Source organism: Populus alba, chromosome 10, assembly GCF_005239225.2.
Source record: "Populus alba chromosome 10, ASM523922v2, whole genome shotgun sequence".
In the NCBI taxonomy this organism is placed as follows: domain Eukaryota; kingdom Viridiplantae; phylum Streptophyta; class Magnoliopsida; order Malpighiales; family Salicaceae; genus Populus; species Populus alba.
This window is the reverse complement of record NC_133293.1, coordinates 12,919,729-12,933,079: the sequence shown is the minus strand read 5'-3', so window position 1 is coordinate 12,933,079 and position 13,351 is coordinate 12,919,729. Positions and strand designations below refer to the sequence as shown.

At 31.6% G+C, this 13,351-nt stretch overlaps 1 protein-coding gene across 1 annotated transcript; it reads right to left on the bottom strand.

The window, feature by feature from the left end:
* Nucleotides 1-1,325: 1,325 nt before the first annotated feature.
* On the bottom strand, nt 1,326-3,394 carry LOC118057882 (cytochrome P450 714C2). Its single transcript, XM_073411922.1, has 5 exons — nt 3,265-3,394; nt 2,751-2,971; nt 2,429-2,679; nt 1,976-2,330; nt 1,326-1,898 (listed from the first exon to the last, which is right to left on the bottom strand). Exons 1-5 carry the CDS (start codon nt 3,392-3,394, stop codon nt 1,473-1,475), a joined length of 1,383 nt encoding a protein of 460 aa, XP_073268023.1. The 3' UTR covers nt 1,326-1,472.
* Nucleotides 3,395-13,351: the final 9,957 nt, after the last annotated feature.

Below are 13,351 nucleotides of genomic sequence, written 5' to 3'. Positions count from 1 at the left end.
CAACAAAATCAAATTTTGGATCTAGGGATCTCAAAATTTTCTCAGTAATTCAAGAATCTGTGATGGCTTCTCCATTTCTTCTCATCTGATTGACTATCACCATAATTCTTGTGTGATAGTCAGAAATAGATTCTGAGGACTTCATCTGCAATAATTCAAATTCACCTCGCAAAGATTGAAGACGAATCTTCTTGATTCTGTCAGCACCTTTGTATTCTTGTTGGAGAGCCTCCCATATTTCTTTTGATGTTTCTGCGGAAGCAATGATCTCAAATGTGTCTTCATCAAGACCTTGATAGATGATGGTCTTTGCTTTGTTGTCTTTTTTTGTTGACTTTTAGGGCTTGCTTATGTGCCTCTTGTAGAGCATCTTCTGCTTCCTTGGACTCTGGTTCGTCATAACCATATTGCACAATATCTATACACTCTTGTGAACCAAGGAATGCCTTCAATCTGATGCACCAACTATCATAGTTGTCTTTGGTCAGCTTCGGAATGAGTGTTTGTGTACTTTCTGTAGTCATTTTGCTCTTTGAATGACTATATCACCTTCTGGGAGCTGAATTTGACAAAACGGACACTGTAGATCGATCCAAAATGCTCAAAATAGTAGGGAACCGGTCTGACTATGTTGAAAATGGGTCAAAAATAAGGTGAACCGGTCCAAAAACCGATTTTGCACGGCGGGCGGTTCGCTGAGGTTTAAACGGGAATATTCTTTCGGCTCGGCGCGGCGCGAAGGAAGGCTCGGTCTGTGGCTCGGCTAGGACGCAACTTACAAGGCTCGACTCAGCTCAATATATGGCGCGAGTGGACGACACTCATCGTCTACCTTTGGGCGCGTGGGATGCGCGTGGGAGAACAATGCAGAATATTCAGGAGGCGCGTGTGGGATACCTCCGTCTCCGATGAAGCTGATTCTTGCACCAGTGAGTTCGTATTGATGAGATCTACAATGTGGAATGATTAAAACTTGTTTTCGAAAACTTTGAAAATTCAAGTATATCCCAAAACACTTCTGTTTTCTGACGAACGGGGCTCTGATACCAATTGTTGGTGGGAGAAACCACTGGTGGTGGCTTTGGAACACTTAGAGGGGATAAAACACACGGTTTTATTACAAAAACAAAAGCTTACAGAATACAAACTCTTAATACACACCCTCTCTTTCTCTCTTTTCTTTCCCACACATTATAACACAAACTTAACATCTTATTTATACATAAATTGAGAGGTAGTAGGTGGTGATGTTTAATAGTAGGTAATAGTAGGTGGCAGCACGTGATAGTAGTTGATATTAGGTGGATGGTAGGTGGTAGTAGGTGATTAATTGTGTTTACCAGAACACATCTCTAGCTATTAATTTGTCTGTTTGCCTTAGTTGGCAAAGCTTTACAAGTTCAGGCCACCAGTTTATTCATTTTAATTTACTATTTTATTCTAAGCATCCTTGAGCTGTCCACCCTCAGGACTCATATCTTCTGAATGACAAGATTAACACCGTGCTCGGGCTCCAAAAGCAAACCGAAGGTAGGGGAGTGACGATAGTTTGGGGAGATGCTAAGATTGAAACTGGATAAGATCATAGCAAGCAAGACTTTCAATTGCATCATCCCTAATTTATTGCCGGGACACATCCGAGCCCCAACTCCGAAAGGTATATAGGCATGTGAAGACTTGCATGCACCTGAAACTCCGTCAATGAACCTTTCAGGATTGAACTTGTCTGCGTCAGGCCCCCAAAGGTCAGGGTCGCGGTGCAATGCTGGTGCCCATATCCAAATGTGTACACCTTTTGGAACCTGCATATCACCAAGCTTCACATCTTGCAGGGCTCGCCTTGATACCAACGCCACTGACGGGTAAAGCCTGAGCACCTCTAATATCACCATCTTTAACTGCAGTTAATTAAGGGTATATTGAAGTTAAAATGACTAGTTATCTGTGCTTTTTAATGGACCAATCAGCTACCTACCACTTTCATCTTGCGAAGCATATTGAAATTCGGGAGATGACCACCACAGACTTGCTTAACTTCGGACCGGGCACGAGCTTGCCATTCAGGATTTGAAGCTAATAGCATTAAACCCCACATTGCAGCAATAGCAGTCCCCTCAGAGGCAGCGAGCAACATGTTCTTGCTGTTATCAACTATGAACTCATGAGCACTTGATGGACGAGGCCCACCATTTTCGGAACCTTCCAAGATCACTTGCAATATGTCCTTGGTTGTGCTAGATCCACAGCGGTCCTTGGCTATGTCCAAAATCATCGAATGGATCTCCTTTGCCAATGTCCAAGCATTTCTATTTGCTTTAGTAGGAAGATATCTGATTCAAGGACAAAAAAATGAGTGCAATTGACAACCCACCATTGCTTCATTACATATATGTATATACAAGGAGATCGAGGAGGGGAGAGGACTTGCCTCAAGAATGGAATCCCAATTGTCGTTGGTGTTCCCATTGCCTTAAAAAGAGTGTGACACCTTGCACTTACGTTCATTCCTCTACAATGATCATGCCCGAACACAAGCTTTGAGATTATGCAGGAGGTGAAGCTTCTCATGTGGCTATCCACCATGATATCTGCATCTAATCCATCCTTGGATTCCATTAATATTCTTTCCCATGATTTAATCACAGCGCTACCAGATTCAACAATTATGTTCAAAGTATCCTGCATAACACAAGGTCCCACATCATAAACTGAGAATTAATTAAGCTGCTGTAAATTCAATTTAAGCCGACCTTGTCCACATAGAGCTGGGGGCTTAAAATCTTTCTCTGGTGAGACCAAGCCGGTCCATTTGTTGTAATAATGCCTTTGCCTAACAGAACTCCCCTGTCCTTCTGTAGATAAGTAGGTTTCCCCAGGTTCAACGATCTAAAGAGTTTTATTTCCTTCACCATAGACGGATTGGTGGCATACAAGAAGTGCAACGTCCCAAGTTTAAACATGTACGTGTTACCTGTCATTTTTTGAAAAGTAATTAACCACACCATAACGTTGAAATAATTAATATCCCTAAATAATTTTATGATAAAAGGAGCACCCATGCACACCAGATGAAAAGAAATGTGACACAGCAAAAGAATTGTATAATTATGCAAGAAAATACCATATTTCCTGCACCACTGCCTGAAACTTGGGAAACCTGAAAAAACCGTCGCTTTCTATGCTTGGAGTACTTTCACTTCTATTCTGAACTATAGCTTGCTTAATTTCTGGAATGTTTCCCAGTAGAAAATTAGGCGGGGGGACCTCTGATTCCTTGCTTTCTAAGCCTTAGCTCGGGCCTCCACCAGAAAGAGTAGTAGAGATAAACGATCAAGCTCCATGTCAGAAGCAAAACAAGACAAGTGAAATTGTAGGAGATGGGGAACCCTTCCATTGCTAACTCTTACAGATCGTATAAACCAAAGGAGCTTGGATGCAAGTTTTGTAAATTCTAGGGCGATTTCCAGAGGAATATTTAATAATGTTTTTTTTTCTATTAACCTCAGAATATATATAGACATTCACGAATACATCATCTGTTTCAGGGTATGGATTAGTATTTTAATTTTGAAATCAACAATAAAATAAATGTACGTAATATATTATATATCAGAATATAGATTTGATATGTGTGTGTTGTAATTTTGAAACTAATTACAAAATTAATTGTCAAATCTGATGATTTTAGTCCATCGATCTACCAATATAAGGACATGACATTGATAAATGATAGAAAATATTATGATGAATACTTAAAAAATCTAGCTACTACAAAGAATAATTGAAGTTTGATAAGATTTGGAGAGTAGATTATAGATTTCACATGCATGCATCTGTTTATAAATTTTTCACACACACACGTAATTAAATTTGTTTTCTGATTGCAAAGAAAAAAAAAAAGCATATTAAGTTTATTAATTTTGTAATTGGTTTCAAAATTACAACACACACATATCAAATCTATATTCTGATATATAATATATATATTACGTACATTTATTTTATTGTTGATTTCAAAATTAAAATACAAATCCATACCCTGAAACAGATGATGTATTCGTGAATGTCTATATATATATATATATATATATATATATTCTGACGTTAATTGAAAAAAACAGTATTAAATATTCCTCTGGAGATCGCCCTAAAATTTACAAAACTGCACATTATTTTCACAAGTCAGAACTGCACTTGTTTTTCTTTTCTGGGTAGCTGATTGGTTCACACTGTATGGGGAACCCTAAGCAAATTTAGACTTTGCCCAGCACAATTTATATCAGTCATTCGTACAAATACTATGTTATATATAAGAGATAATGTAGCTCCCTGCAAATTTATTAAGCTGACCCACAATGCCATCCAGCCAACCGGCCATGCATGTCAACTTAGCTCCCGTTATTTTTCGTCGTTTTTCAGATATATCCTAGGGTTTCATGGGCATCAATATTGTGCCTGTTGTTATGTATGCAAATAGTTGCATTCATGCACTTGATGTGATGGGAGATCAAATCATTGAGCCATTTGCATCTAAAATCATTCATTGCTTGTCGTCTTTCTTGATTTTTCTTGTGTTGAAAGACTTGGTCATGATCTCATTTCCATTTTACTCTTATCAGATAGGATCTGCACTTCCAATTTTAGCAAGGCCAATAATGTCTCTGGACGCTAGTGAAGATGCTATATATGAGGGGCCTTGAAGCAGAGATTGGTTAATTTGTATCTTCTTTCTAAACTCTAATTTTCGACGGTATTGTTGGGCGGTGGTTGTGTTACCTTTCCTTAATTTTCCCTTATGAAATCAACCTTGTTTCCTTTAACAGTGAAAAGAAAATGGGAAAAATGATCTGAATGTGTTTCTGTGACATTTATATTTTTATGTTTTTAACTAAATTTCTTTTATAAATGTTACTTTCACAAATAATCTTCAAATATTTTGAAGTTGGAAAATAATTTTTATTTTCTAGAAAATACAGATTTAAATTGAAATTATCTCAAAAACATAATTTTGAAATCCCTAAGAAGGTCAGTATAGTTATCAAAAATCTTTGTATACGTGAATCTAAAATTAACATTTTTTAAGCTTGGTTAGGTGTTATGCATTTCAGCCATGTAAATATTTTAAGAATCATACTAAGGTTAGGTAGATAAATTATATAATTTTTAGGGCCCCAAAAAAACTTGGGATAGTTCCAAGTTATTTTTTATTTTTGTTGATATATATTCAATGTTTAAGAAAAAATAAAAATAAAAAAATCCTTCTTGACCTCCAAAATTTTGATTTTAAATTAGATTTTATTTTTTATCCGCACGTATAAAAACTCTCAAAACTGTCAGCTCAAAATACCAAAATTAAATATTTTTAAAGGGATTTTAGTCAATGATCGAGTTATGAATTTTTTTATTATTATTGAACTTGGTTTTTAAATCATGATAAGTTTCTTTTTAAAGAGCAATAATTATCATAAAAAAAAACATAATTTTTTCAAAACAAAATAATAATAAATGAACAAGGAAATGAAGTTGTCATTGAAGATATGCGTTTTTCTTTCCTTAATTCAAATGATTGAAATTGTTATTAATGTTTATAATAGTCTTTATTATTTGTATTCAAAACAAAATGTTACAAATAAAAAAAGATAGGTTTTTTATTAAAATGAGTAAAAATTAAATTAAAAAAAATATCAATTCTCCTAATAAAAGATAAATTGTTGTATTTGTTGCACTTTCTCAGTAAAAGTATTTAAATTGTTAGACGATAACAAAGATTGACATGCATACGTGTGTCTGTATTAGTTTTTGGTGTCCGTGCTTCCCAACCAATATTAAATATTATTGTATATTAATACAAATACGGTGTTTTATTAGTGTATTATGTTAACTATTTAAGTGTATTATGAAAGTATGTTTGATGTTATTTGCAAGTAGTGTAGATTGTAAATAATATTTATAAGCTGATGCAAAAGAAAATGAATTGAAAGAAAAACATATATGCAAAAATATTTATAAACTTGTACAAAAATAGATGTTAGCATATGAACGTGATAGGATCTGCCAAGCAAAAAGAGATGTTGCAGCTAAAAAAAACAAAAGTTGTGACAAAAGCTTTAATAGTGTCGTCGACTTGAATTTTGTCGGTGAAGCAGAGATTCAAAGCAATATTTTAATGTAGTTGTATGTCTAAATCAAAGGTTGAATTTTGTCGGCGAAGCAGAGATTCAAAGCAATATTTTAATGTAGTTGAATGTCTAAATCAAAGGTCACGTGGAGTAAAACAGAGGAAGTCATGCATCTAGTTAAGAGTGAATAATAACGAAAAAACGATGTAAAGTTATCAGTAATGCCTCTGAATAAAAGTTGTCATGGTGTCTCAGAGGATAATAGAGGGGCAATTAAACAAATGCGTATGATTATTTGATTAGTGAAGGAATTAAACATATTCATGCGATTATTTGATTAATGACAGTGGTTAGAACATTTATGATCATATATCATTGTATATATTTAATCCCCTTTTCAATTTAGTGTCATGGGTATTGTAATGGCGTTAAATTCGTCGGGGGTATACTGACAAAAACAATACTGAAACAACATAGTGGGCAGTGATAATTTGCAGGACAGTATCGAAATCAGCAGTGTAGATAGAATCGATAGTAGAGATTGATGATGAGTCTACACAATGGATAATCCAAAGCTTGGCAAAAAACTATTTTCTAGTACGCAAGACAACATAAATAGACATTAACAGCGTGTATCGACAATGGTAAATTCAGCAGCAATGTCTGTCTAAACAATCTGGCAGGACATAAGTTAATGTTAAACATAAAGGCTGAGATTTTGACAAGAAAATCGACCATTTTTTCAATCTTGAATAGTGCATGTAAGCCATCAATAAGGGTATGAAAGAAATTTCTTTATAACCATGAAGCTATCTTTGCATAAAAATAACCTCAGAGCGTAGGTCTGTTCAAAGAACAATACCAAACAAATGATAGGCTAGGAAGACAACCTGTGTGCTTACACACTTTTGTTTTAGGTTGATTATAATTAATAGGTAATTAGAACTACAAGGGATCACCTGGAGCAACCATTCCTTGATCCTCCGAAACCAAAAACCCACTTGTCAACGCCTAAATATAGTGCCATCAGGAGGGGGGGGGATCCATCATAAACATCCTTAACAATATTTGATTAACAATAACCTGAATTGTATTGTTTAAAGATTGAAGTTCGTAATGAGCTTTTCCAATTATATACAGACAAAAGATGGAATGTTTTCTCATTCTCTTCAGTCGCAAAGAAATTTTACTCATTTCCATCTGCGGGGTTCAGCATGGGTATCTGTTCCCGGACACGCACAACGAGAGTGCAAAAAGATTAACAGATGGCCTATTTATGCAAAATGGACCCAGGACACTCAAAAAGAGTAAAATGTCCAGAAAATCAAAGAAATCACTTACCAGTTGTTGTGAAGGAATATCAGAAGTTCTTCAACATCTACACACATTGTGTTCCTTAAACAAAAATAAAATGAATTCAATCTCATTCTCGTGTATTGGAAAAAAAGAAAAATTGAATGCAACATATGGAAAAAACAAAATTCAAAGGAAGGAAGCTTCGTGGATTAATCGTGCAGGGAAAAGAAACACCTTGGAGACAACAGCTAACAACACCCAACACTGCAACCCCACCTAACCTATGCATTCAACTAAAATCAGCCCAATCAGGTGACACAGTTTCAAAACCCACACCTAAAAGCCTCTTTTTCACTCAGACATGTATAATAACAGTCTGATAGGGTTTTTCACTTTTGGAATTGAAAAGCTAACGGCAAGAAACCAGAAACTCAGTAGTGAGAATCAGCAAGCATGCCAATCGGGTCACATAGCAACAAGAAGAATCCATAACCACCGCGCGTTTGAATTATTAGCCTTGCAAGTTCCCACTCTACGTCTACTTCATAAAAAGAAGAAAAGAAAACGACCCGACAAGCATAGGCGGAGGAGTGGTGTAGAAGGCTGAGGTGGGTTGTAGCCCAGGTAAAAAAATAAATCCTAACTTTAAGTGTCCAAAACTCTAATTTACACACAAATGCAGCAATTAATGAGTTCTGAAAAAAAAAAAAAATAGTGCTCTAACGGGTCTAAATTAAATTTTCCTAAATGTATTCTCATTAAAAAAAAAAACCCCGATTTAGCATTAAGATTCCCATCTAATATTATTTTAGGATTGTAAAATGATTCTTAGCAAACAACCAAAACGCATAATTTAGTAAAAACCTAATTGAAATATTGAATTTTTTTTATTAAGTTTTTATATAAATAATTTATACTTTATCCAACAAATTGATAAAAATATCTTCATAAAAAAATAATTAAATTATATTTTTTCCTTTCTCTTTAATATTTTAAAAAATATAAATTTATTTTGGATTTCACCTATATAGACTAAAAGATTTTAGTCGATATATATTATGGTATTAAAAGCAAGATGTTATTAAATATTTAATCTTGGTTCGGTTAAAATTTAAAACACTGACTAGTTTCTTCGTGACATCCCTTAACAAAATCTTGTTGATACATTTATTAAAATTTAATTATTTTATACCGTAAATTTATGAGCTTTTACAATAAATTTTCTTACAAAATAGGAGAGATAAATATTAATTGGGAAGATAAAATTATTATTAGCAAATAACCTAAATAAGATACTAGTGAAATCCTAATCAAGAAAGTTGAATATTTTTCATTAAGTTTAGATATGAATAGTCTATCTTTTATTAGATAAAAAAAAAAATTGTCTTCTTGGAAAGATGGAGAACTCCTACTTGTGAACTTGAAAATTGATTTAATTATATCTTATTTTTAGCAACTAATAAAGCATTGTTTTGAATTTAAAAGATGTTGGATTTGATTTTCTCCTTGCATGTGTGCAATCTGTTTGCACACAATATGAAATTGACATGTCACATATAAATGCTTCGTATAAAAAAACTACAGGTCATTATGTCAATAACAAAAACTAGTGACAATTTACCAACAATTATCATTATGATATATTTAACTCAATAATAAATTTTTAGTTGGAATAATTAATTTCTAGATTCTGTGATGGGATAGTGAAACTAATTGTACTCTCGTTGTACTTAGTTCTGCTTTAGAATCTAAGAACAACTTTAAATCATTTAAAGTTGATGCTATTTGCAAGCTTGCTATGGAATTTAATTATGAAGATTTCAATAAACATGAGATGTATAATTTGAGATATCGGATAGAGTATTATTAGATTGATATGATTTATCAGAAGAACTTTTAGAATATGTCTACCATTTTTGAATTATATCGATGATTAGTTAAAATAAATAAATCACGGCACTATTATTTGATTGACAAGTTGATTTGTCTTATTTTTGACTTTGTTTATTTTCATTGCAATCATAAAAACGAGCATTTTTCAACAATAAAACATGTTTTAAACTATGTTTCACAATAAAATAAAATATGAGTTTTTAGCATATTTTATGATAATTTATATTGAATGAGAGCTTGCTGAAATATTGATTCAAATTTGATTATCTATTAATTTTCTTCCATAAAATATGACAAGGTGCAACTTTGATTGTGTAATTTATTTTTATTTTATTTTTTAATTTTATATACTTTAAATTTGAATTAAAATTTATTATTAACTTTAAAAATTTATATATATAAATTAATAATTAATCTTGAAAAATAATTTATATATATTTGCTTGACAGCCCCAGCAGGAAAAATTCCTGCTCCGCTCTTGCCGACAAGATTCGAAACGATCCGTGGTGGCCCGGTATTCTTGATGGTGGGGCAAAGCTCCTTTTTCTTCATCAGATTTCTTTTTCCGAACCGAGCTTTTAATCAGATGACTATGATGTTTACTTGATGGTCAAAAAGTACAGATTTAACAATCATTCAAGGCGAGGAGAGAAGAAGGATTTTTTTTTTTCTTGGTGTGTGGGGGAAATAAAATAATGTTTTTTTTTTATGCATCATCATGTTTTGCTTATAGCCTCCTCTTTTTTATAAAAGAAAAAATTATATCCATTTATTTTTTACATTTTTAATATTTTTTAAAAAATTTAAATTTATTTTATTTTTTTTCTTTACTTTAAATTAATATATTTTTTTAGTATTTTTAGATTATTTTAATACGCTAATTTTAAAATAATTTTTAAAAAATAAAAAAAAAATATTATTGTAATACATTTCAAGTAAAAAAATACTTTGAAAAAATAACTGTAACCCACACTTTCAAAACAATGAAAAATATTATTTTTTGTACTAAGTTAAACACTGAGTTCACTGTAATATGCTAGATTCTATTCTTGAATTTAGTTGAGCACTAAACTTAATCATTTATTAGCTCATGTATATATGATTTTGGTAAGTTATTAAATTTGTTATTTTTAGATTCGGATAATCACTAGCCTAATGTGTTTTCTGAAATTTTTTGCTCCATGATTGAACATTTTAGCCTATGACGAATTTAGGGATTTTTTTTTTTTTCACTTTAGACCTCATCATTTTTGTTTGCCTGTAATTTGCTTTTTCTTGCCTTCTACAAGAAATGGATAGTTTTGATATTTCATATACAGGAAAAGGAAAAAAAAAAAAAAAAAAAAAAAAGGAGAAAGCTGTGTCAAATATCCCATGATATTATATGTTAGAGCCTTAATGACAGAGGAAGAAAAACAAAAAAGAAAAGGGTAACATGAATCAAGGACACACCAATCACTTCGAAAATAGAAGAGGTTAATTGAATCTCTTAGCTATCAATACATTAAAATATTTAATTTTATACTTGGAAAATCATGCAATAAAGCACTTCAAAGAAAACAAACAACTAGAAAATCAAACATATAAATATGCTGAAGCGCAGTTTAAATTGGTGTTTTCCTTAAAAATAAATTAAAAAATTATGTATAAAAAATAAAAAAATTTAATTTTTAAATCGCTTTAATATGCTGATGTCAAAAAATAATTTTTAAAATAAAAAAAATATATTATATTTTTAATATATTTTTAAAGAAAAACCTTTAAATCACCACTAATACTGTCAGGGGCGGAAAGAAAGGGGGCAAGCAGGGGCCCGGGACCCCTAAAAGGATATATTATATATATATATGATATTATATATATATATATAGGTTATTATTGGGGTAATTAAGTGCTTGGAGGAGGTTTTTTATTCTAAAAAGGGTGAGTTTTCTTACAATAATTAAGTGTGATTTTTCAATTTAATTTTCTTTGAATTATTTTACGCAGCCCAGACAAATTATAATCCTGTAAATTAAAATCATTACTTTGCACAATAAATCTTGCAACCGGTCAAAAATTAAAATATAAAATATAAATCACAAAGTAAAATTTTATTTTTTTAACGAAAAGATTGAAGCAGAGCCATCCAATTAAATTTATTTTTCATCAAAACAAAATAAGGTAACTTAAATTTAAAATCTATTTTTGTTTTGTTTTTGAGATGTTTGTTAATAATTAATGAGGGTTTTTTTATATATAATTTTATCATTTTTGCCTTATTTTTTTCTCAAATCTGCTAGTTTTTACCTATTGTTTTTGAATTCTTGTTATAGTGCTTTTTTTTTTTTCTAATTAATTAGATATATTTTATTGGTTATATTTGATTATACTTGGATTTTTTTTAATGTTTTGTTTTTAGCAGAGCCCCCCAAAATTATGAATTTTTTCTCATGATATAAGTTTTTAGAATTTTAGGTTGAACCATGAAAAAAATCAAAAGAATTTGATTTAAAAAATATATACATATTGATAACTTGCAGCCTAATGAACCAACTCTAATGTGTAATGTTAAAGTTATGGTTGAGCAACTCCAATGCGCTTCAGTTTACAAAGAACCCGCGTTGATTAGTGAGAATCATTCTTTATTATTTTTTGTTTTATTTCAAAGTTTATCGAACATAAATAATGCTTCGCTTTAACTAATGTTTCTTATATACTTTGTATGTTTATATTTTGATAGGTATAAAGACCAACGACATTAAAGTGATGAATATATTATGAGGATGAAATTAACTTCGTTGCTTTGATTTAATTTGATATTGCTTCGAAACTTTTACTTTATACAAATGTCATTATATGTTTGTAGTAAGTTATTTGAATAAAACTAAATTATACAAGTTTTTTTTTACAATTCATGTACAATAAATTAAAACAAATATTATATTTTATTATATTAATTTTGACTCCTCCTAATAAATAATCCTAGCTCGCCCCTGAATACCTAGATCTCAAATATCTTAAACAAAACCCTCAAAAAGAATAGTAAGGGATCAAACATGAAGGCTTGCAACAATACAGAATGCAAGTTCCAAAACAAAGTGATGATAATCTCGATTTAATCATGATAAATGAGAGAGGTCGCAGAGGAGATTTTCTTTACCCGTCGTAGACATTAAACCATTAGAGATTCATCTCCTCAATGGAATAATAATGTTGTACGAAAATCGATTTGATCAAAAAAAGAGAAACCTGTGTTTGTGTTGAAGTAGAAAAGTCAAAGATTCCGAATGGAAGGGCCAAAAGTGGAAACCCACCCTGATTCATACTCCATGATTTAAGGCGGTCGTGAAACGCTATATATTATATTATATAGCTGGCCCAATCAAAGCAAGAAAAAAACACTTTCATATCATATGAACACTAGCTATCAGAAACTCAGTTAATGGCCTGCACTGTGCTTTACAGGAAAGAGGAAACACAAACTTGGGATGATGACTGATCATCATAAGCTAAAACGGAGGTCGAAGCTGCCACGCATGAGGTTGAAGGCGAAGATGATGACTGTGGAAGTCCATCGTGGTGAGGACTCTTTCACGTAAGATGTAAGAGCCATATACAAAAGTAACAATCACAAATATGTAACTCCTGATGAATAGAGTATGTTGACAGAGAACAAATTGACTATGCCTACTAAGAACAAGAAGATTAGAAATGCTTTCTTCTCAAATAATAATCCAAACCCAGTTTAGAAAATTCATAGTTATGACACCGACTCCCCAAACATCATATATTATTTTGGCAATTTTACCCGTGTTTTCGATTAAGCAAAGAATATCAACTTTTAAGCTTAAAAAACACAATCTACTTGCGTTCTCAACATATTCTATTGAGCATTTGAATATTTCGATGAAGGATATTTTAAAAAATATATTTTTTATTTTAAAAATTTATTAAATAATTTTTTTTTTAGATTTTTTATTTATTTTTTTATATTAGCATGTTAAAATTATATAAAAAAAAATTAATTTAATATTTTTCAAGAAATATATTTTTAAAATGAA

Excerpts from the sequence above, each read along its gene's own strand:
- LOC118057882 (XM_073411922.1), bottom strand. The coding sequence starts at position 3,394 with ATGGAAGGGTTCCCCATCTCCTACAATTTCACTTGTCTTGTTTTGCTT. Across the intron at positions 2,972-3,264 it reads TAGAAAGCAAGGAATCAGAG|GTAACACGTACATGTTTAAA; the intron begins GTCCCCCCGCCT and ends AAAAAATGACAG. Across the intron at positions 2,680-2,750 it reads CCCAGCTCTATGTGGACAAG|GATACTTTGAACATAATTGT; the intron begins GTCGGCTTAAAT and ends TGTGTTATGCAG.